The sequence below is a fragment of the Notothenia rossii genome (genome assembly GCF_949606895.1).
Source record: "Notothenia rossii genome assembly, chromosome: 9".
Classification (NCBI taxonomy): Eukaryota; Metazoa; Chordata; class Actinopteri; order Perciformes; family Nototheniidae; genus Notothenia; species Notothenia rossii.
This window is the reverse complement of record NC_136907.1, coordinates 63,746,542-63,769,602: the sequence shown is the minus strand read 5'-3', so window position 1 is coordinate 63,769,602 and position 23,061 is coordinate 63,746,542. Positions and strand designations below refer to the sequence as shown.

At 41.6% G+C, this 23,061-nt stretch overlaps 2 protein-coding genes across 6 annotated transcripts in view; both read left to right on the top strand.

Annotated features, from left to right (window-relative positions):
- Positions 1-23,025, top strand: part of LOC307017638 (uncharacterized protein) — a 45,733-nt gene extending 22,708 nt beyond the window's left edge. The window contains exons 5-6 of one of the 5 annotated variants that reach the window (XR_013802229.1): positions 10,698-10,810; positions 12,087-17,189. Coding sequence is in view for 3 of the 5 variants with exons in the window: in XM_079647289.1 (XP_079503415.1) it covers positions 10,698-10,871 (174 nt within the window). In the remaining 2 variants the exon portion in view is untranslated. Of the gene's footprint in view, positions 1-10,697 lie in introns of all 5 variants that reach the window. The other 4 variants (XM_079647290.1, XM_079647291.1, XR_013802228.1 and 1 more) reach the window with 4 other exon arrangements.
- On the top strand, positions 7,612-10,690 carry LOC307017639 (uncharacterized protein). The gene is made up of 3 exons (XM_079647292.1): positions 7,612-9,295; positions 9,395-9,538; positions 9,849-10,690. The coding sequence occupies exons 1-3, from the start codon at positions 9,074-9,076 to the stop codon at positions 9,864-9,866; spliced, it is 384 nt and encodes a 127-aa protein (XP_079503418.1). The 5' UTR covers positions 7,612-9,073; the 3' UTR covers positions 9,867-10,690.
- Positions 23,026-23,061: the final 36 nt, after the last annotated feature.

The following is a 23,061-nucleotide window of genomic DNA, read 5'->3' as shown; positions in this document are numbered from 1 at the left end:
GAAAACACACACACACATCTGCTTCAAGCCTGTGTAAACACACCCTTTTTTTACGAGGGAAACATTCCAGAGTCTGGCACTATTCCCAAATATGGTGTCTCCTTCTCACCTCAATATATTGGGGGAGGAAAGGATACTTTGTCCCTTCAAATTTAACACACATGAACATATATAAGGTGACACCAAAATGAATATACCAGATTTTACTTTCCTGTCATACCCCGTTACTTTAATCCTTCAAATAATTCAAATAATCCTTCAATTTCCCCCTTTTGGTCTCGCATTAACGAGACCAACACACATAAGACATTTGAAACAAACTACTGTCATTCTTTGATACTGTGTCTGTCCCTCTTCATTAAACCTTTGAGAACAGAAAACAACCTCCAATGACAGTGAAGAAACTATCAGAGTGAGAGCCTGAGTGCCAGACGGCAGCATCCTTGCGTGTTGTTGAATCATCAGGGCCCCCCCCCTCAGCGGAATACGCCAACAAGGGCAGCTGATAGGGAGGGGGAGATGCGGCCTTTCCTTCAAAGGTGGAACTGATGAATCTGATCAGAGAGAAGTAGACTCCTCTGCTGCCTCGAGAAGTCCCCCAGCCCGCTGACGCCTCCTTCCAAGTCGTCTGCTGTAAGGATGTCCGCGAGGTCCTTCTCCTCCAGTCCGCTGATGCCTGCTTCCAAGTCGTCTGCTGTAGGGATGTCCGCGTTGACGATAGCCAGGTCCATCCTGATGTCCTCCAAGGTCCTAGCCGGAGTGTTCCTCGCCGCACACTGGCTCCAGTAGTACCAGATGTCCCCCTTTGCTCCTCGGCGGACGGCATGAGATGTCCTCTGGGTCACTCTGTAGAGGCCGGAGAACCTGGGGTTGAGTCACGTAGGCCTGACGACCTTCAGCCAGACGAACTCCGCTGTGTCGGCCTCCTGCTCCTCGGGTCCCCCTTTTGGCGTCAGCAACCTGTGTGGAGAAATCTGATACCCACCCCTCCAGTCTACGCTCAGGGCTTCTGGGCCCTCAGGTGTTTGACCCACCGCTGGTAGGCCGCTTCAGAATTCTAATACTTGGCCTGTGTCAACAAAATAAACCCCAACATCTTCAGGTGAACTAAATAACATATCTCAATAGCTCTGAATTCCTGACAAGCATCTGTGTTATTATAAATGAAATCCTTGAGATCCCATTTAAAATCTAAATATAATATGAACTGCTAATGTTTCTGGTAAAGAAACACACTAATGTTATGGATTAAAAACAACTAAAATCATGATACTGACAAAGTGAATAATTTCCAGGCGAGACTGCTTCTACCTGTCACTGCTTGGATATTATCAAGCTGAAAAATGAATACAGAAATTCAACATACTGTCATCAAATGTCTTTCTATTATGACTTTAAATTAAATGTACATTCCCCTAATGATCTAAACAGTCTATGGCTTTTACTTCTTTACCAGGCTAGTTACAAGATGTTGTCTAAATTAAATTCTATCTCATTACATTACTATGTTTTAACTTAGCTGTAATATGTTCTTTCTACATTTCAAACCTCAGTTACTTTAATACCTGTTGAAATATTACCAAATTGTTTTCATTATCACAGTTCACCTTCTCATTCTCATTCTGGAATTACCTCTCTCAGTAGCCCCTTGGCCACTGATTCTGCATCTGTGTTACCTGTTATAACTCAATCAATATTAGAAACATGTCAACATTAATCAAACATTATCTTATCCCCAGATATGGAGCAGGTTAAATCTAAAACTGTCAATCAATGGTCAGATTGAACATCTGAGTTGGGGCGGCAGGTTTCTTCCAGTCCCTAAATGAAAATATCCCACACTCCCCCTTTTTACACATGTAAACATGTGTAATAAAATCCTGTATGGGAAGAAAACCTTCAGGTAACCAGTGGTTATAAGAAAATACCAAACATCATTCACAAAAGTATATCCATCATCTTTCACAGTAAACACTCCAGGGAAAATAAGTGTTCATTCCCAGCTGGCAGTCCTAAAAGAAACAGAATCTTTAGATTTTAGTTTGAGTTTTACATTTGCAAACCGCCAACTCCTGTGGCAATTAGAAACGGGTCACATGTGCATTTTTCCAAATGCGTGGAATTGTAGGAAACCTGTGTTTCCCATGGAGCTCCAAAATAATGTATTAGTCCAAAGACATGCTCGGTTAGTTATTGTTTTAGAATCATGCAGTTACACTGATCACATGCAGAAATTCATTCACACCCACACTGTCAGGTCGTAAAGTCAAGTTTGGTCAGCCCCAGAGTCAGTCATTGATAGTGCTGTTCTCAAGTCACACTGTCAGTCAGGGTCAAAGGTCATTTGGTCTCAGTTTCATTGGCCATGTGTCGTGCTCTGCAGAGACTTTGATATTTCAGCAAAGGCCAGTATCCTCTGTCTACAAAAATCAGTCATATATGGAGCGCCATCATTTATCAATTCCCGATTACCACCTTAAGTCAGATATCTCTAACTTGTCATCGGGACGGCTGCTTCCCACATTTCCTGCAACTTGGTACAAAACTCACTTCATAATAGTACTACTACTACTGCAATTTATTTACAACTAAGTAGTATTAAAATGTGTAATAAATCTAATTCAGAAACTTGTGTACATAACTATTATCTTAAGTCAAAACATTACTAGGATCTGTGTAGCTCTGCATTTCATAGCTCATTATACTCATTTATCTTCAATTCCGGTCTACTTAAAAACAATGTTAAACTCTTTAGCAGTGTGTGGAACCTTGGGTGTCCGAACATGCAACCATCACCCTTTACTCTATCAAGGATTAAAAACAGTTTCCATCCTAAAGCCCTCCTATGGTAATAACTATGCCACAATGGTGAAATCAATATTGTAACAAATGAAATCACTGCTTTATTCACACATGAATAAAAATCTCTTGAAGAATAATTTATTAATATGATGGAAAGATTGAAGAATATGGTTCTACACTGTGCTACTCCAAAACACCCCCTGCTTAAAGTGTAGTGCATATTTCCCTCATGTCTCCCCCTTTAACCCTCAGTGTGTTTTTAGGATGATTTTCTCATTTTACATTAATAGTTTCCTCTTTACTGCTATTTTGAATTTACCAATCGATTAATTCATGGTTAATACCTCTTTTTATCTTTACTTATTTATCAAGTCAATTCAAGTTATTTAAATGTGGTGTCTTCTATGCGCGTTTTGTGAATAAGTGTGTTTATGTGTAAACTCACTCATTCCCGTTTTCCTTTTCTCCTCCCCTGGTTGTCTCAAGCCGTGACCCCGACCTCCTCACTTCAAATCGACTATGCCAACTCCTCTGATTCTGTCTTCTCTTCAGTCCATCAGCTCTTGAATCCATCCGCTGTAACTGTTTTAGGCAGCCTTTGGCCCAGTCACATCTGCAGCCCACATCATGCCACTGTTCTTTGCACTGCTTTGCATTTCATCTCCCCTTTACAGTCTCTCTGCTGCTTCATGGAGGGCGGATTCTGCTCTCATGTCCCCCACTCTGCTCCTGTGCCAAATCTCGTGGCTCAGCTTCATGCCCTGTCTGAGGGACTGATGAGAGTATTTCTGTATGTCAGCAAGCGGTTTGGTTCTGGATGCCTCAGGTGGAGACGGTTCAGCTCCGGTTCTCTGTCTGTTTGATGGAGAAGGAGGAGCCTCCTTTTGGGTTGGGTCTTTTGTCTGCTTGGAGGGACGGGGTCGTAGCCTTTCTAACTCAGAGGGGGAGTCCAGGTCCCGGGACGCATTATCCATAAGAAATCTAGCACACTGAGATTGAATCAATCCAACCCTTTCCACTCTGTCTCTTTCTAATCATACTATATGTCTTAGTTGCTAAATGCCATCTAAACAACACCATTAATGTCTACTAATGATATTACAAAAACTCCCTCTATAAATTGTTTCATCCATTGTTACATATCTACCCAACCTGAGTCTTTCAGGAAACCATTTTCTTCCATAAATTGAAATACCTGTTTCAAGCATTACATATTTCACACACTACGAAAGAACATCTCCATACTTTCTCCAATATTTTAAATCCCACTGTTACTTAGAACAATAGTAGACCTGCAGAGCACACTGATCAGATCACAGTAATATACTTTGACTCAAGTGTAGGCCCATGTCTACTTTCCATTTCACTTATTACTTTTGGTGAATATTTATTTATATTGTCTGAATTCCTTGTCTATGATGTGCAAAAAGTTAGAGTATAAAAATGTGTTTTTCTCAATGTATTTACACTCCACGGATTCTTGAGTTTACTCATCTCCTAGTGTTGTCGTTCCTAAAAATGTTAGCAAACACAAAACTCCCACTACAACATTTATAGATAAATTGATCTAGCAAAATGAACTCTTTTCTAATTCAAAATGTGACAAAAGAACAATGATTTGTCTTTCACAAGATGGTGGTCTAACAGAATGACTCTTGACCTCATGGGGTCAAATAGATTTAGCCATGAGGCGGCTGACTTTAAAATGAACTGGGACAAAGAAACCACATGCATGTGGGTACATTATAGTCTAGAAATATAACACAAAACAACACTACTTAAAAATAATAACAATTCAAATGACTTCTGGTGAAAAGCATGAAGAACAAAACAACTTAATCTACTCTCAATGTTCATGTACACCATCACTGTGTATTTAATCAGTTGTTACCGGTTGTATCCTTAATCAAACTATTTCACCATCTTTACTTATTTTAGGTTACTCATTCAAGAATATGACATTCTCCCGAATAGTAGTTAACTTTATATAACTTTTACTCTCTATATTTTAGCAACAACCTTACTTTTCTCTCTACTTCTTCTTCATAAACTAAAAAACACCATTGTGGTGAATCGTTTACGTTTTCCGTTTCCTATCTACTTTAAACAACCCTCAACTGAGAGTAACTGTATATGATAACAACTCCTAAATAACCTCTCAATATATATATTTCTTCCAATGAGTTCGTTATTTCATGTCTAACAAATGTTCCTCTTTCTATGTCGTATTCTAGATGGAAAAATCCACCTATCATATTTAATTTGAATAAAACCTTAATTTTAATGTACTTCATATTCTCAGTAAATCTCTTTTTACTTTCCCCTAAGGTTACTGTATGTAACATAATTTTCCTTGAAGTATAATTAAGTACAATCCTTAGTTAATGATAAATACCATGAAATTCACAACGCAATGCAACGGTATCAATCAGTTGTCAAAGACTATATTTAAATAACAGCAAATCATTGTTTATTAATTTCAATATATCTTCCACTTCAAATCACACCTTGATCTGTTAATTTTCTATGTATTTCAGTCCAACTTCAGATCACTAGAGACAAAAGCAAGCAGACACCCTCCGGGCCGCTGCTGCTCTCGAGAGGAAAAAGGGTGGGGGAAACTCTCACAGACAAATACTGACACCCCCTTCTCTCTCCCCCGCTGTAGCTCTCAGCCTCTCCTTTGGAAAAGGGGGGGCTTCTTTCAACAATTAACACTTCTGCTATCCTCTTATTCAATTTTTTTTTTGCTTGAACCCACTGTCCTCGTAAGCTCTTAACTCACGCTCCTCTCGTTAAACTTTTCCCTTCATTATGACTTCGTATCTATTCATCTGACTTAGGCTGTTTCTGTTACCAGTCAATATTCACAGACTTCATATCTATTGATCTGACTTAGGCTGTTTCTGTTACCAGTCAATATTCACAGACTTCATATCTATTGATCTGACTTACTGTCCTTGTTACCAGTAAATGTTCACAGATTCAACCCCCACAGAACAAAGGATTAATGAGGTCCGGTCACTTCAAAATTGCTTTTTGAAGGTTGCGTTACTCTCCTTTGGATTTTACTTATAACTCAACTTCGATTCCTATGAACCTAAGAATTGTTATTCAGATTCGTCTCCTGGATGCCGTCTGAAAACGGTCACTGGACGTCCCCCAACGAGTCTTCAGCCGTCTCCTTTCTGAAAAAAGTACGGGGCCTTTCACCTTCGTCTTACATACCTCGTTGATTCACTTTTATGTTATATAACTTTCCTACCTATCTAAAGTATGTATTTGTATATTCCACCGCAACAACTATGACACCGGAATATGTCTCTGACAACTCTAAAATTTAGTTTAGCCAATTACAGACCTTCGATAGAAACAGGCTTGTCTGCTCACCTTTCAATTGAAGGATCCTCGTTTTAGTTGTCAGAGATTATTCTAGGCCTCTTCTCCGGACCATTCGTCCGCTTGCCGCCGGTGGTCTCTTCCCCGAAAACACCCCACTCAGACACGTCGGGTCACCACTTGTTGGAGATTTAGAGGATGTTGCAAACCAACCTCGTCTCCGCGTGTCGTTTGACAAGCTAGGTGAATTCGGGAGAAGAGAGGGATTAATTAAGAAACACCAGAATGCAAGTGAAACAATAATCCGGCTTTAATGATACAAGGCAACGATACAAAATACAAATACAAAGAAATCACGAAGCACTCTGCAGAGTACTCCGGGCTCAGGTTCTACCACGTGTGTGAGACAGGTCTCAGGAACGGCTGGTGAAAAACAAGAGCGCGAACCAAAGGAAAACACAGGCTTTCATACGAAAACACAGGAGGAGGTGTGTACGTGCATTCCCCCAGAGGTCATCTTATTGGCAGAGATCAACACATGGCCTGTCGCACCCAATCAGTGCGACACAGCAGCTTGTAGCCAGCACACACACATCTCCTTTATGGCCCTTGGTCCCTGTGTCCATCTTCCCGCCTCCTGACTGCCACACACAAGTTAAAAGTATGTTTTAAGATATAGTTGTTATAGTTGGCTAAATATACGTAATACATGTTAATTACTTTCATATCAATAACAACGAGGAACACATTACCTATGCTCTTAAGCAGTATTAGAGATGCTTTTCAAATAGTCAAACTTCACACAGGCTTACCTATGGAGAACACCCTTATTAGTCCTATAGCCCTTCCATTTGTTTGAGCTATTGTTCACATCTTTACTTCAAATAAAAGGTTTCACATTGTATATTTCCAGCTTCCTTTACACATACTGCTATTATTAACACAAAGTAACTAACCACACACCTCTATTGAAAACAAGTCGATTCCCCTGACAATTGACATACTGAACCTCTTCTGAATGTGCTACCCTCCTCCAGCTCTCTCGTCCCTGTCATAAAACTGCTTCCATTTCATATAGAGTAATAAAAGATGTTTAAGCTAATTTCTCCACAATGTTTGTAGCCATTTAGTACCCACACATGAAAGAATAAGAACAGAGGTATAGTTGACCAGTAATCATGTAGCAGATCTATTTACTGCAATGAAAACACACACACACATCTGCTTCAAGCCTGTGTAAACACACCCTTTTTTTACGAGGGAAACATTCCAGAGTCTGGCACTATTCCCAAATATGGTGTCTCCTTCTCACCTCAATATATTGGGGGAGGAAAGGATACTTTGTCCCTTCAAATTTAACACACATGAACATATATAAGGTGACACCAAAATGAATATACCAGATTTTACTTTCCTGTCATACCCCGTTACTTTAATCCTTCAAATAATTCAAATAATCCTTCACACTTCATCTAGCGCTACTGCTGACCTCCGAGTGATGCTGGGCGCCACTCCAACGCTGCAGGCAGAGGTTCTGTGGTGCCTAAACACCGTAATTAAACACCAATCCATCAATTCCAATGAAGGGATTTCCGATCTTTTCCAAGCTATGTTCCCAGATTCGGAAATAGCCAAGAAGTTCGCCTGTGGAAAAGACAAAACAGGGTACATAGTCCGATTCGGTTTGGCCCCTTACTTTAAAGAACAGCTCGTTAATAGCATCAACAAGGCTGGGCCGTTTGTGCTGATGTTTGACGAGAGCAGAACAGATGGACGTCCACATTCGTTATTGGGATGATGGCTGTGTACGGGCCAGGTATCTTGGGTCGCAATTTTTGGGACACGGAAGTGCCAAGGACTTGCTGCATCACATTAAAGTAAGTGTATCTCTAGTCTACTTGCATTTCATGTTTAGGGCCTGCCTGAGCCACGTGTCTTTTTTCTTCAATCCCAGGTCTTTTTTATTTTCAAAACATATATTATGAATATGAGTTATGTGCTTTGTAAACGACTGAATCTTTTGTTGCACACATGGCTATTTTTGGTAGATTTGGCATCTTTTCAGATGCTCTTAGGTAATTAGCGAGTATTATTTAAGATGCGACTAGCGACACATTTTTACGACAAAAGTTATTACCGGGGGAAATGCGAAAAATATACATAAAGATCTATTATATGGTAATTTAGCATGCTGCTCAGAGTAATCTCAGTCAGCAACAGCGCCGTATAGATAGAATAGATAGATTCTATTATACGGCTCTGGTCAGCAGCAGCACAGCGTCTCTCCCTCTGGTGAGAGTGAGTTACTATGGTTACGGGAACGCTCTGTGTCTCTGTCGCCCTGAAACTTTCTCGCGATTCACAGTGCGAGGAGAGAACGGAGATACCACCAGTAAGGTGTTTCAATTATAAAATGTAAGTTAATATTGCAATCTTGCTTCATGACATTTGAACACCAAATAAATGACTAATTTAAATGTTATGAGTGACAAACCTATAGTTGCACCTTACCGTGCATCTGAATGACCCTGTATTTCAAGAATACACTTTCAAGGATTGTTGTCATTAATTTATTACTGTTAATTCACAGGAATGTGGTGCACAACTGAAGATGAGGCAGCTTATGTCAGCATGGATGGACCCAACGTCAACTTCAAATTGGTGAATGTTCTACAGAAAGAGCACGGAGAGCTCTATGGAGGTGCTCAGCTTGTCCTTGTTGGAAGCTGTGGCCTTCACACTCTCCACAACGCAGTAAAGGCCGGTTTTACGATGTGGCAGCTTGAGAGGCTCCTGAGAGCAATACAATGTTCCTGCGAGGAGAGAGGACTTCACCAGTCTGACAGGGTCCTCCTGCTTCCCACTACCATTCTGCGGCCACAGATGGGTTGAAAATGTCCGTGTGGCAGAGAGAGCGGTTGAAATTTGGCCGATGCTACAGAAGTACGTGGATGGTGTCAAAAACAAGAAGATCCCAAACCCTGCCACAGCCTCTTATGACACCATTGCAGCAGCACAAGGGGATCCACTCATCATAGCCAAGCTGCAGTTCTTCTTTGCGATATCCAGGACCTTCAGCCCCTTCCTGTTAAAATGTCAAACTGATGAGCCAGTGATGCCCTTCTTAGCTAAAGACTTGGCTGAGTTACTGAAGGTAATAATAACAGTAATTAAACTGAATTTGATTAATCCACACTAATGGTTCTGTCATTGATTTCTTTTTCTTTTTTTATATTTCTTTATAATATGGTAGAGTCTACTGAGACGGTTTGTGAAGAGTGAACTCCTAGAGGACATCACCCCCCTGAAGCTCACCAAAGTCGATGCAGCTGATGAGAAGAACTGGGTCTCCCCGATGAATGCTGACATAGGCCTTGGTGCTGAATCTGTCATCAAGGTAATTTTGATATATTTTCAGAGACGTACTGTATATGTATAGATCTATACAGTTATGGGCCTACTATGTCTTTGCTCTACCTGTACACTGATCCAGCCAGTTTAATATGATAAATTGACCTTTTTACCATTTTATTATGCTAATGAAGGGACATTTGTTAAAAAATAAAATGAACTTGCATTACATATTGTGTAGTTTCAAATAAATGTATATTGAAACTCATTTTGTCATTTCAATGAGAGGTTGATGTAAACTTTATTTTGTAAATCATCCTTTCTGCACAATTTACAGTCTATGTATTATTTGTCAGGCACTTCAGGCGTTCTAAAGGTGCCACTCACTAAGGAGCTCCTGGCTTCTGCAGCCTTCGCAAGATCAAGGTACAGGATTTACCTGGATCAACAACAGAAGAAGAGACAGAGTGCCACACAGAGCCTCAAGAAAAGAGCAGTTGAAGATGAGCTAGAACAGCTCAAAAAGAAAAGGAAGATCCTAAAAGAAGTGTGCGGCGTCCTTCAGAAATATGCTGATCAACTTGCTGAGCAGGCTGAGGGAAAAGCTGGATCTTTAATGGCTCAACTGCTAACAAAGTCCAACACCCTCAGGAGGAGGCACAAAGAGAAATGCATTGAGCTGGAACAAACCGAAAAAGAGTGGGACAGCAAAGCAAATGAATTGAGGCACATGCCATGATGGGTATTTGTGAACTCCTACATGGCATTACCCCGCTGAAGCTGACCAAAGTTTAATGTATATTTCATAGTACAACATTTTGCCATTTGTTTTGTTTATTGTTTAAATAATTTTTCTAATAAACCTTGCATTGGGTTGGTCACAAAATTCATTCTCTTGTGCTTTGTTCTATCTGAATTATGACAAGGAGTTATCATAAACGGTTTAGTTGTGCTATCTTACAATCAATACTGTATATAGTAAATGTGAGGTAAAGTGTGTCGCCAATGTTAGAACTTGAAGTGGCGATGAGGTCTTAAAATGTATGGAGAGGGTCTTAAAAAAAAGTCTTAAAAAGTATTAAATTTGACTTCAGGATTCCTGTATATACCCTGAGAAGAGAACATGAGTGATGGGCTGCTTGTAGCCATTATTTTTGAATGGACTGCCAGATTCATTCAGGCCACTGGCTGTCCATGTAACACAGAACGAGGACGATGTTACATTTAAAGACTTCAAGAGAAGACTGAGGGTCTATGAAGAATCTGAGAAGATGAGGACGACTGGATCTATGGACAGTGTGATGAAGACTAACACAAGGCAAGGTAGACAAGGCACCAAGACACACAGGAAGAATGGAGAGCCCAGGGCTCTTGACTAACTTTTTTCACCATCCTCCCGGAACCGTCCTGAAATACAATCTAAGCCATCCCGAAATTAATGTGGACCGTCCCGAATTTAAAATATTAGTTTTTCTCCTTTATCATTAGTTAAAATCATTCAAAGTGACCTTTAACATAAATAAAACATCATACAAATCATTAGATGATAATTCATCAACCTTTTTATTTGAGTAAATCAGTCAATCACATGACAAAGGCCAAATATATTTAAACAAACACACAAACGAGAAAATTACTAATATTGAATCAAATCAAGTCCCATCCAATTAACACAAAAATCCAACACTCTGTCCTGAAGACAGAACCCAGAGTAACCACTAACCAGGATGACAGTCTGTAACACAGTCAGGAGATCTTTACAAACTGCCCCGCCCCCTCGCACACAGACGGGAGAGAGAGATCTCGTCTGGATTGGAAAGCTCGAAAATACATCATAGACGCATGTTGTAGTCTTATTGCATATTAGAAACGGAGTTGGATAAACTAAAACTGCGATATAATGTTTATGTAGCAATACTACATATGACATATATTTTTTAAATGTCTCCAGTACCGATAAAAAGTCAGATAACGTCGGAGCTTAACGTTACCACTGTCTTTAATAATTCCGGCCCGGGCGGAGCCCGTTTAATACCGGGGCTCGGTACCCATCCATACATGGGGAGAGGCGCAGCATATTGCTAAGGACTAAATACGATGGGGGTTCTCATCTCAGCCTTATTACCCATAGGGGATGAAGAGGAGTAAGTAAATAAAGAGGCCGGCGCTCCAGGGTCTGGTTCTGCTGTGCGTTTTTGTGATGTATGATGTGTGATTTGTAACGGTAAAACATTTCAGAATTCCTCCACGGGATACCATTGTCAATTTACTTCACTCAACCCGCGAAATACACACACTCAGTACATAGCCTACTGTAGCTAGACCCGCGAATTTGCGGCTAGGAATTCGCGGGCACAGTTTACGTACTGTGTGTGTGTGTGTGTGTGTGTGTGTATTTCGTAAGTTGCTAAATGTTTTGTGCGTGTGTGTTTATGTTGACAAGGAGGTTTAATAACTGTGTGCTACACAAAACGTGCAGTCGGTTTCATTTTCATTGCCGTTTGTAGTAAAGTTAGCAGAGTATTTTTATTTTAACTCTTCCCCAAATTCGTCCCAAAATTATTTTTAATCCTCCCCGACACTATTCTTTTCAGCCCAGGGACGACGGGACGTCCTTAAGCTCGAGCCCTGGGAGAACCCACTCTGACTTCAGTGACTTGTTACAAGTGTGGAGAAAAAGGACACATTAGAAGCAAGGGCACCCAGAAAGTGTGGTGCAGTCACTGCAAGAGTAACACACACACAGAGTCCCTGTGCAGGAAAAAGGGAAAAGAACACGGAGCTAGGAAGGTTGCAGAGGAAGAAGAGGAGGACAACGGCGACGAGGATCATTTCTTCATGGCCAGGCAGGCAAACAGCGAGAGGCCATCAGCCAACGTAAAGAAGAAAGGCACCATGGTGGACGCCGGAGCAACATCCCACATAGTGACCGATATCGCCAAGTTCAAGAGCTTTGACAACACATTCCAGCCCGACACCCATTCAATCAAGCTGGTGGATGGGACCAAATGCAGCGGGATGGCGCAACGCAGAGGGAAGGCGCTGATCTACCTGCTAGACAACGATGGACGTCAACAAAGAGCACAGCTGCATGAGGCACTGTATATGCCGACGTATCCACACGATATCTTGTCAGTGGCAAAAGCAACAAATAGAGGAGCGACAGTCACTTTCAAGAAGGGGGACAGCCACATGATCACCAAGAGTGGTAACAACCGGTTTGACTTCCATGAAAGTGGTAATCTGTTTTACTTGTCAACTGTTCAGAAAAATGTTGACAAATGTAATGTGTGCCACGACATACAAACTTGGCATGACATTTTGGGACATTGCAATTATGAGGATGTACAAAAGTTACTGGGTGTGGTAAAAGGCATGGAGATAAGAGGCAGTGCAGTCAGGCCAGCACAGCTGTGTGAAATTTGTACAAAAGGAAAATTCACCCAGACAAGCAATAGGGAGCCAGACAGAAAGGCTACAGAACCTTTACAGCTGGTCCACACTGATTTAGCCGGTCCCATGAGAACCCCAAGCTTAGAAGGGCACAAATATGCACAGTCTTTTACAGACGACTATTCGGGTGCCATAACTGTTTATTTTCTCAAATCCAAAAGTGATGCAATACATGCCACAGAGAGGTTCTTGGCAGACTCAGCACCTTATGGAAAAGTAAAATGTTTACGTTCAGACAACTGTGGCGAATTTACTATGAAGAATTCAAATCACTGTTAACCAAAAATAGGATTAGACATGAGACATCTGCACCCTATTCACCTGACCAAAACGGCACAGCAGAGAGAGATTGGCGAACCCTCTATGAAATGGGCAGGTGTATGCTGTTAGACAGTAAGTTGCCAGACACACTGTGGAATTATGCTGTACAGACGGTAGCCTATGTAAGAAACAGGTGTTACATTAATCGCACAAAGAAAACACCTTATGAGATGCTCACAGGCAAGAAGCCAGACATGTCCAAACTTCAGAAATGTGGATCTGTGTGTTTTGCCTACACACAAGAGAAGGGGAAGTTAGATTCCAGATGTGAGCAGGGCATTTTTATTGGATATGATAAGAACAGTCCAGCTTTTCTTGCATAGCCGTGGGAACATATTTCAAATGGGGGGTGCTGTGGGGATGACACCAGGGCTGCTTCTGACCAATGTGCTGCCCTATCGGCAAGATTTTAGCTGGCAATGAAAAACCTCTACAAAAGACCACTACACTATGAAAAGAGAAACATATTGACATGGTGGACAGCTTATATAAAAAGGCTTCAAATGTATTTAGTATTATAATATGTTTTAATTGGGGGCTGGACTTCAAATCCTTTAGGGGGGTCCGGAGTTGCGCCCCCGGGAAGATTTTTTTAACATTTTAAAGTAAAATGCTTCAATCTGGTGCACTTTGAGCGCCCAATTACTAGAGACTGATCTAGGGGGTACAACTCAAAACACCCATATTAAAAAGATCGGTTTGCATTTTATTAATCAAATAAGTATGTGAACATTTTCAATAACCTACCATAGCCAATAACAAATAAATGTAACTTATTTTATTTTTGTTGTTCATTCATATCTTATTTGACCAGTTAACATTTATTTATGCATATTTTTAAATCTCTCCAACTTTAAACAATATTTTGGTTTACTGTCCTATAGTATACATTGGAATGATTTCAAACCTGTTTTTATTTATCCTAATAATTATAAAGGTGTGCCTTGGAAATATTTGTTTACATAATTGTGATCAATACGTTTGAGACTCACTGAGATAATTTAGACTAAAGTGAACTATCTAAACCCTCAGAGTCCTTTACCTCACTGAGCCTCTCAGTCTGACAGGACAGAACTCTTCCTCCACATTATTGTAGAAACAGCTTCTTATATCCGTTAGCGCAGCAGAAGCTAACAACAATCCCCGCCGGTACCTGTGCACCCCCTCTCTCTATCTCTCTCACTTTGGCTGTGAGCTGCGGGCGCCTGAGCCAACACCCCCCACTTTCATCACTACAGCGCCCATCGTACAGGGCAAATGGAAAATGTAACCGGGGTGAAAAGGGTGTTATCTTTACTTAATTATGAATGTTGTTACATCAAGGCTGAAAATTCTTTTTTTTTGTATTATATTAGTATTATATCTTGTAGAAGTGCAGATCCCCTGTGATCCACCAGGGGGTGCTGCAGCACCCTCAGCACCCCTACTTCCCACGGCCCTGTTTTCTTGTGTACTGTCCAGACACAGATAAGGTCCAAAAACACAGGTTGGTGAAATTCACAAACAAGACAGCCAAAGAGAAAGAAACACAGACACCTGGGTAACACATTGAATGTCAGGACAGAGAGGTACACCCCAGGGTCCTTGACAATGAGGAAAATGTTGATGAAAAAATGGGAAATGCATCAGGTCACACAGTGTTCAAGGTGATGTTTCTGTGGCTGAATGTGAACAGCCAGGCACTGAGAGTGAGGCTAGAAAGAACCCACCTAGAGCTAGGAGAAAGCCAAAGCACTCAGAGGATTATGAGACTGAGGATACAGTAGTTTGTGACATACCACAAAATTACCAGAAGGCCATAGGGTCAACCAAGTCACGGCAGTGGATCAATGCAATGAATGACGAGATGCAGTCACTAGAAGAGAATGACACATTCAAGATCACCCAGTTGCCTCTAGGCAAAAAGGCAGTGGGGGGTAGGTGGGTCTATACTCTCAAGTGTGATATTGATGGGTCAGACAAGTATAAGGCAAGATTTGTTGCAAAAGGTTATAGCCAAAAACAAGGCATTGACTATGAGGAAACTTTCTCACCTACAGCTGACATGACAACTGTTAGAATTGTCATGCAAAAGGCAGTGCAGGAAGATTTAGTTTTACACCAAATGGATGTGAAAACTGCATACCTGCATGCACCCATTGATTGTGAGGTCTATTTGGAACAACCTGAAGGTTATGAGAAAAAGTCAAAAACTGGAGAAAAGTTAGTATGCAAATTACAGAAGTCCCTGTATGGTCTAAAGCAGTCAGGCAGAAACTGGAATGGTCTGTTACATGCATATCTCACTGAAAATGGTTTTGAACAAAATCCTGCTGATCACTGTCAATACACAAGGGAAAAACAAAACGAAAAAGTGATTCTGATTGTATGGGTTGATGATCTGATAATTGCTGCTAACAATGAGGAGGTTCTGAAAAGTGTCAAAATGATGCTCACTGATAGGTTTAAAATGAAGGACCTGGGGAAATTAAACAATTTTCTTAGTATAGATTTTAACCAGTCAGAGGGTCAAGTCACTAGATTGTAGGGTCAGAGTAACCCCATGTGAGTCTAAACTTGAATACACAGAAAATGCTGAAAAAATTGAGGAGCCAAGGATGTATAGAGAGGCAGTAGGAAGTCTGATCTATTTGGCTACATGCACTAGACCAGATTTAAATTTTGTGGTCAGTAAACTTTCCCAGCATTTTGCTGAACCAAGTGAAGAGCCTTAGAGCACTGTGAAGCATGTGTTCAGGTATCTTAAGGGTACTACAACTGTTGATTATGCTTTAAAAAGGATGACGCAGGTAAACTGGGCCTAATAGTCCATAGTGATGCAGACTGGGCCTCAGAGGTTACAGACAGACGTAGCACCACAGGGTACTGTGCCAGTCTGAGTGAGAGAAGCTCTCTCATTTCATGGAAGAGTAGAAAACAACCAACAGTTGCACTGTCTACCTGCGAGGCAGAATACATGGCCTTAGCATCAGCCATACAGGAGTGTATGTATTTACAACAGCTACTCAAGGATATTGATGAGTATCAATATGGGCAAACCAAGGTTTATGATCACAACCAAGGAGCTATTGCACTTGCCAGAAATCCAGTAAATCGGCAGCGGTGCAAACATATCGATATTAAATATCACTTTATCCAAGAAACTGTGAACAGTGGGAGGATATCTTTGGAATATTGTCCTACTGACAACATGGTAGCTGACCTAATGACATAACCAGCCACTAAGCTACAACTGAAAAAGTTTGCTCAGTATTTGTTTGGCACTTAAAGTGCAAGAAATGCATATATGTGCCATTGTATTTTTGTTGTTTATTTTGTATTGAAGGCCAAATGGGGAGAATATTTGTTTTGTTTGTATTCTGTTATGAAAATGTACCACAATAAGCTAGGATCGAGTGGGGGTGTTAAATGTTGTACCATTATGTGCGCCCTTGCTCATTGTGTCCTGAGGCAATGTTGTCTGCAGTGCGTCCAGGACGTGACATTATTGACTATACCTTGCACTACCTGTGGCCTCTATCTTATCCGATCAGATGTTGTTTGGATCGAATACAGAGCGGCAGTACAACCGCATCTCTCCTACCACGATATAAATAAATATGCCTAATGAAGGCTAAAGAAAGCTGTCTACTACTGAGTTCTATTAAATCTCCACCGCAACGCACTCCGCCTAACACTAACAATATATGTTGCCTGATGTTTTCCCTAACAGCCCTGATAGCGACAAGTCATGGAATTTTGCTTTCTTCAGTGTCTGGAAAAGCACATTTCTCTCAGTACTATATTTCCTGCAAAGCAGCATGCTCAACAGTTTCTGGCTGGCTACAGTGTACTACTGTATAAACTTTCCGGTTGGATGCTTTCCTATTATACTTAATGTATGATTAAGACCTGACCTATTCTCATCTGAGAAATGACATTTTCCTGCCTTCTTTTAAACCCTACCTTCCTTCCATCCCCCACATACATTTGAATTTTATAAAGATGTCTTCCTGTATCACTAAGGTCCCAATGATCTTGCCATGTTGTTTGCATATTTCTGTATGAATGTCTTAACCTCCGCTTTGCTGAGTGGAACTTCTATGTCTATGTTCATAATTCTGAGTGTTTGTTTGGTCAGAATATCCACCTGTTCATTACCCTCCACACCAACATGAGCAGGAACCCAGATGAAACGAGTTGCATGCCTTTGTTTTGCATTTTATATAAAATTAGAAATAATTCTGGACTATACTGGCGCCATACTGGTAGTTCTTTCTTTTCCTTTAACTCCCTTTATTGAGGTCTACACTTGGCAATGGGAACAACCAGGGTGGAATGGACGAGATTGGAACTGTGGGGCAATACTGTATTTGATTCAAACCTATACTTGCTGCTTTAACATCGCCAATCCATCCAAAACTTGTTAAATGGGACTCATTGTGCTCCCAGCAGTCTTTCAAAATACTTTTCGCAGGATGACTATCGCAATGCCCCTGAAGGTTTACCCAGTATGCCAACATTAACTTCACTCTTCTTATCCTTAAAGGCATTTGTCCCATTTCCACCTGTATTGCTGATACTGGAGATGTTTTAAAAGCTCCACTAGGGCCTGAGTTTTTAGGACATCCAGTTTTTTAAGGTTTGATTCTGCTGCTGCCATGAACGCTATACACCCATAATGAAATACTGGTCCCATGAGTGCCCAATATAAGTTCTGTAGTGATGACCTACTTGCTCCCCACTCCTTTTCCGCCAAACACCGAAGTACATTGTTGACCTTTTTACACTTATTTTGAACTTTTCCTATATGATTGCTCCATGTTAACTTTCCGTCAAACCAAACATCAAGAAATCTTATTGTGTTTACCTGTTCAAGAGGTTGCTCATACAATTTTAACGATATCGGAACTTGATTAGTAGTCCTTCCTTCCAGAGCATGTCATAAGCCTTTTCAATATCAAAGAAGACTGCAATCACTACTTCCTTGTTGGTCTGTGCTGTCCTGATGTCTGATTCTAAGCACAATATAGAATCCATTGTATTCCGACCCCTGCGGAACCCACATTGATATGGGGAGAACAGAGCTTTACTTTCTAAGATATATGTTAACCTTTCTGTAACCATTCTTTCCATGATTTTGCATAAATGAGATGTCAGGGCAATAGGTCTGTAGCTAGATGGATCTGAAGGGTCTTTCCCTGGCGGATGGGCACTATTATCGCTTGTTTCCACACTGAAGGAAGTTGGCCAGAATCCCACACCCTATTAAACAACCTTAACACAATGACTAGAGTGTTATCTGTCATGTGTTCCAACATTTTGTAACAAACACCATCTTTCCCAGGAGCGATAACGGAGGAGCGATAATCGAGGAACCACCAGACCATCCTCCGGTGAAATCCTCAGACACTCGCCCCGCCCCCTTACTGTGTATCGCTCGCTGATTGGACGATGCAGTGCATGCACAGATCTGGCTGCTGTCAGACGATCAGCTGTGCGGCGTCATCACAAACGGACGTCGCTTCACGTGACGCTCCGGAGAAAACGACGTCCCATTGCTCTTAAAACTAATTTCCCTGCTTCTCGTGGTTTCCTTAGAGGCTTCTCAATATTCAAATTTCCCCTCCTCGACTCCTCGACTCCTCGGTCCTCCAGTAGTGACTTTCAGCGCGCCATTTTGAAGGACATCTCATTTCTCTAAATGCACACCGAGGACCGAGGATCGAGCGTCGAGGAGGCTCTCTGGAGGAGCTATAACTGAGGATACATGGTTCCTCCACGGCTCCTCCGCGGATGCATTTCCGGGAACGGTGGAGGCGTGACGCACGGCCGGACTTATCTCAGCCAATGACAGCTCTGTATGCATTCCCTGGATATTATTTTAGAAACTGCTTTCATCGCGTCGCGATGTTTCCAGAGAGAACAGCTGTGAGGTCCGTGCAGAAAGCAGAGCAGTGTGTATAATATATATATCACTCAGTATAACAGGCCAACTCTCTTTATTTGCTTTAGTTTAGTAGATAACTACAAACAAAGAGTCGATATTTTTCTAAGACCATTTAGTGCTTCACATAATAAAATACACAACGGCTGTAGCCTGATTATGCTTTAGGAGCTGTAGGTGTGTGTGTGGTACAGTGTGTAGGTGTGTGTGTGGTACAGTGTGTAGGTCAGGGTTGCCAACTTTGGGCACCTGGCTGGAGTGAGATTTTGATATCATGGGTTTAATTACACATATGCGCACAAAATCACTGCTATCGTGTCAGCAGCGGGACCTTAGCATATATATAGGATATATATATACAATATATACAAATACACAATATTGGACACAGACTATAAAGGTCACACAGTTTTTCACTAATGAAAGTCAGACACATGTTTGTTTCCACTGTTTTATTGTGTGCCAATAAGCAATTAATTGACGTATCGTACGATAAATAAAAATGAACTCGACAAATTGCCATTTACATGAGGAGGTGACTAGCAGTATGAAAGGATGTACTTGAATTATTATTATATATTATCATTATGTCAGTGGTCTAAAGTGGTCATACAACGGTGCCGACAATATTATCACAATAATTTCCGGGAAAATGTATCCAACAAAATTAATTATCGCGAGAGGACTATACATGAAACACACAGACACAAACAAATCTACAGACTTTCTCCAAACTGCCAAATATATTAATTAACACACTCTCACTCTCATATAGTCTTTGACTCTATTTTGGCCTAGTAGAACAATAAGCAGCAGACTTTTACTTTTTTATAATTTCTACTGGATTTTAGATCTGCGCATGCGCAATATGCAAGGCTGGATTAACCATGTGGGCAACCTGGGCAAGTGCCCAGGGGCCCTTGAGTAAAGAGGGCCCTCAGTGACAAGATGAAAAAAAAAAAAAACATTATTTTTTTTTTCATCTTGTGTGATGAAGATGGTCATTGATATGGGGCTGGATCTCTCAAACTGCCGTGGCCAGGCTTATGACAACGCATCCAACATGTCAGGAAAATATAATGGGCTGCAAGCTCATCTCAAGAAAAGCAACCCACTCATACATTACATTCCGTGCGCAGCACACTCTTTGAATTTGGTTGGTGAAAATAGTTGTCGTGAAGCAAGCCAGTTTTTTTATATACTTCAAGCACTTTATGCTTTTTGCTCTGCTTACCCACCGATGGAATATAGTGTTCACTGAAAACGTCACACTGACGCTAAAATCTCTCTCCTGTACAAGATGAAGCTGCAGAGGAGACTCCACAAGAGCTCTTTGTGAGAATTACACTGCAATAATACCTCATTCACACCAACACAACTCCGGTTCAAGCTCCGTGCTAGAGCTTTTCAGGTTCAGAACCGGTTCTTCGGTTTAGCTCCGGCTCTTTTCACACTGCCCAGAGTCCGACTGGTGCTGCGTCATTGCGTCATCGTTTGCGTCATGACGTAACCGTTTGCGTGCCTGCTTCATAAAGCCAAACCGCGCGGAAACCCCTCACAGCTGACACCGACAACAACAACAATGGCCGATTGTGCTCCAGCTTCCTCTGTACCTCTTCGGAAGACTAGATTCCCAGTAGGTAGCTGGTCTCTTCAGTGGACCACTGCTGCTTGTTAAGTTTCTCCATCGTTGTGTACAAACTGGATAAAACGCAGGCTTTTTGTTGTTGTTCAGGAGTTGATCCCGCCCATGCCCACGCCTCGACGTAAGCGTGGCGTATGTGGTGCTTTTGCTCTGGCGGGACAATTTTTTGGTGCTCGAAATGAACCGGATTCCGGAGCTAAGAGGCTGCTCCACTGCGGAACAGGAAAACCCGGTGCTTTTCAAGCTCCAGCTCCGAACCGGCCCTGAAACACCGTTGGTGTGAATGAGGTATTAGAGGGGCTTTACAAATGTTGGTGGCTGATGAAAAAGAGCGTCAGGACACAAGGCGAGAGGCCTCTGCGCTGTGTGGCAAACTTGGGAAACTAGAGACTGCTCTGCTGACAATATTTTGGGACACTGTACTGCACCAATTCAACCTTACGAGCACTGGCTTGCAAAAGAAAGACATTGACCTAATGACCGCTGTGCGACTTTTGGAATTTCTGCGCACTTATGTTGCATCACTACGAGGGACATTTTCGGACTTTGAGACATCTGCCCGGGCCGTCACCGGCGTGACACAGACATACCAGCACGAGACTCACCGTGTTGGTAAAAGACGAGGATTTGATGACGAGACAGTGGAGCACGAGGTGGCACTGACTGGCAGTAAACAATTCCAGGTTGAGACATTCAATGTAATTATTGACAGGTTGCTCTCAGGACTTAGCAAATGCCTGGATGCATACAAAGTCATAAATGATCACTTTGGAGTCCTATTTGACATGTGCTGTGATGACACTGATCTCCCTAGAAGGGCCAATATTCTCTCCTCATCATATCCTACTGACTTGGATAAGTCATTAGGAGATGAGCTGATCCAGTTTAGGGCTTTTGTCAGGACAGAGCCAGATAAAACTCCTGCAAACAGACTGCAGGTGGTGCTTAAACATGGACTACAGAAAACATTCCCCAATGTTTTTGTTGCGCTCAGGATTTTTCTCACACTGCCTGTAACCATGGTGATAGGTCCTTTTCACAGCTTAAAACGCATCAAAAATGAACTTAGGACAACCATGGCTCAGAAGAGACTTTCAGCCCTTTCTTTGATGGCCATCGAGTCTGATCTTGTGAGGGATCTGGATTTTTATGACCTATTCACAAACTTTTCAAAGAGAAAGTCAAGAAAGAAACACTTCTAAAAGTTAAGATCCACTGTCTCTCATACACACTTATTCACTCTCTCTCTCTCTCACACACACACACACACACACACACACACATACACACACACACACACACACACACACACACACTATCTTCCATCACATATACTGATCACTTAGTTGAGCAACCACCATGAGCGCTCAGTGCCCAGGGGCCCCTGGAGGTACTAATCCGGCCATGGCAATATGGGTCGGCTCCAGAGTATTTTTGTTGGGTAATCTATGGTAGGGCTAACCCATACAGTGGTGGGGCTCAAATCAGTATTTGCAATGTAATTACATACACGCTCCCCTTGACAGTGAAACGCCACGCACCAGGTTTAGATAATTTCCCTGTCTCAATCCAAATTGAACTATATGAAATAAAAAGGCACATTTGTCTTGTAGTAAATAAAAAGGGCGACCTGGAGCCAATCCTGCAATTTCTCCACAGGTGAAAGAGTTGACATGCTGAAATCCCAACCCCTGCAGGGGGGTCTGGGGGGATTCTCCCCCACGAGATTTTTTGAAATACTAACATAAAACACACATTCTGGTACTCTCTTGAGAAGAAAAAAAAATAAATCTATTACTACACGACATATTTAAAAAAATGAATGCCATTTTTGTTTTTTGTTACTTTGTTCTGAAAGCTGAACCTGCTGCTCCTCACAGAGAGGAGAGGGAAGAGGCTGTGTGAATTACTTTACAGTGTGGATAAGGGTGGATAGCCCCCATTGTTCTGTGTGTCAAAATGAAAGAAAGCCCACATACCTATCAATCATCAAACCGTGGGGTCTTATTTCTTTACGTGTTGATTTCTATCAACACGTAATGTTGTATCGATGTATATATAGAGATGTACTACAGCAAAAGTATTCTCCGTCGGGACTTTCTGTAACAGCACCACGCCGTTATCTTGATTCTGATTGGCCAGAAGACATTATCAAAGATGTTCTATTGAGAAGACAATCACTACCTGACAAAAGTTTTCAAAAACGTTTCTAGTCTTCGGTATT

Excerpts from the sequence above, each read along its gene's own strand:
- LOC307017639 (XM_079647292.1), top strand. The coding sequence starts at position 9,074 with ATGCTACAGAAGTACGTGGATGGTGTCAAAAACAAGAAGATCCCAAAC. Across the intron at positions 9,296-9,394 it reads ACTTGGCTGAGTTACTGAAG|AGTCTACTGAGACGGTTTGT; the intron begins GTAATAATAACA and ends ATAATATGGTAG.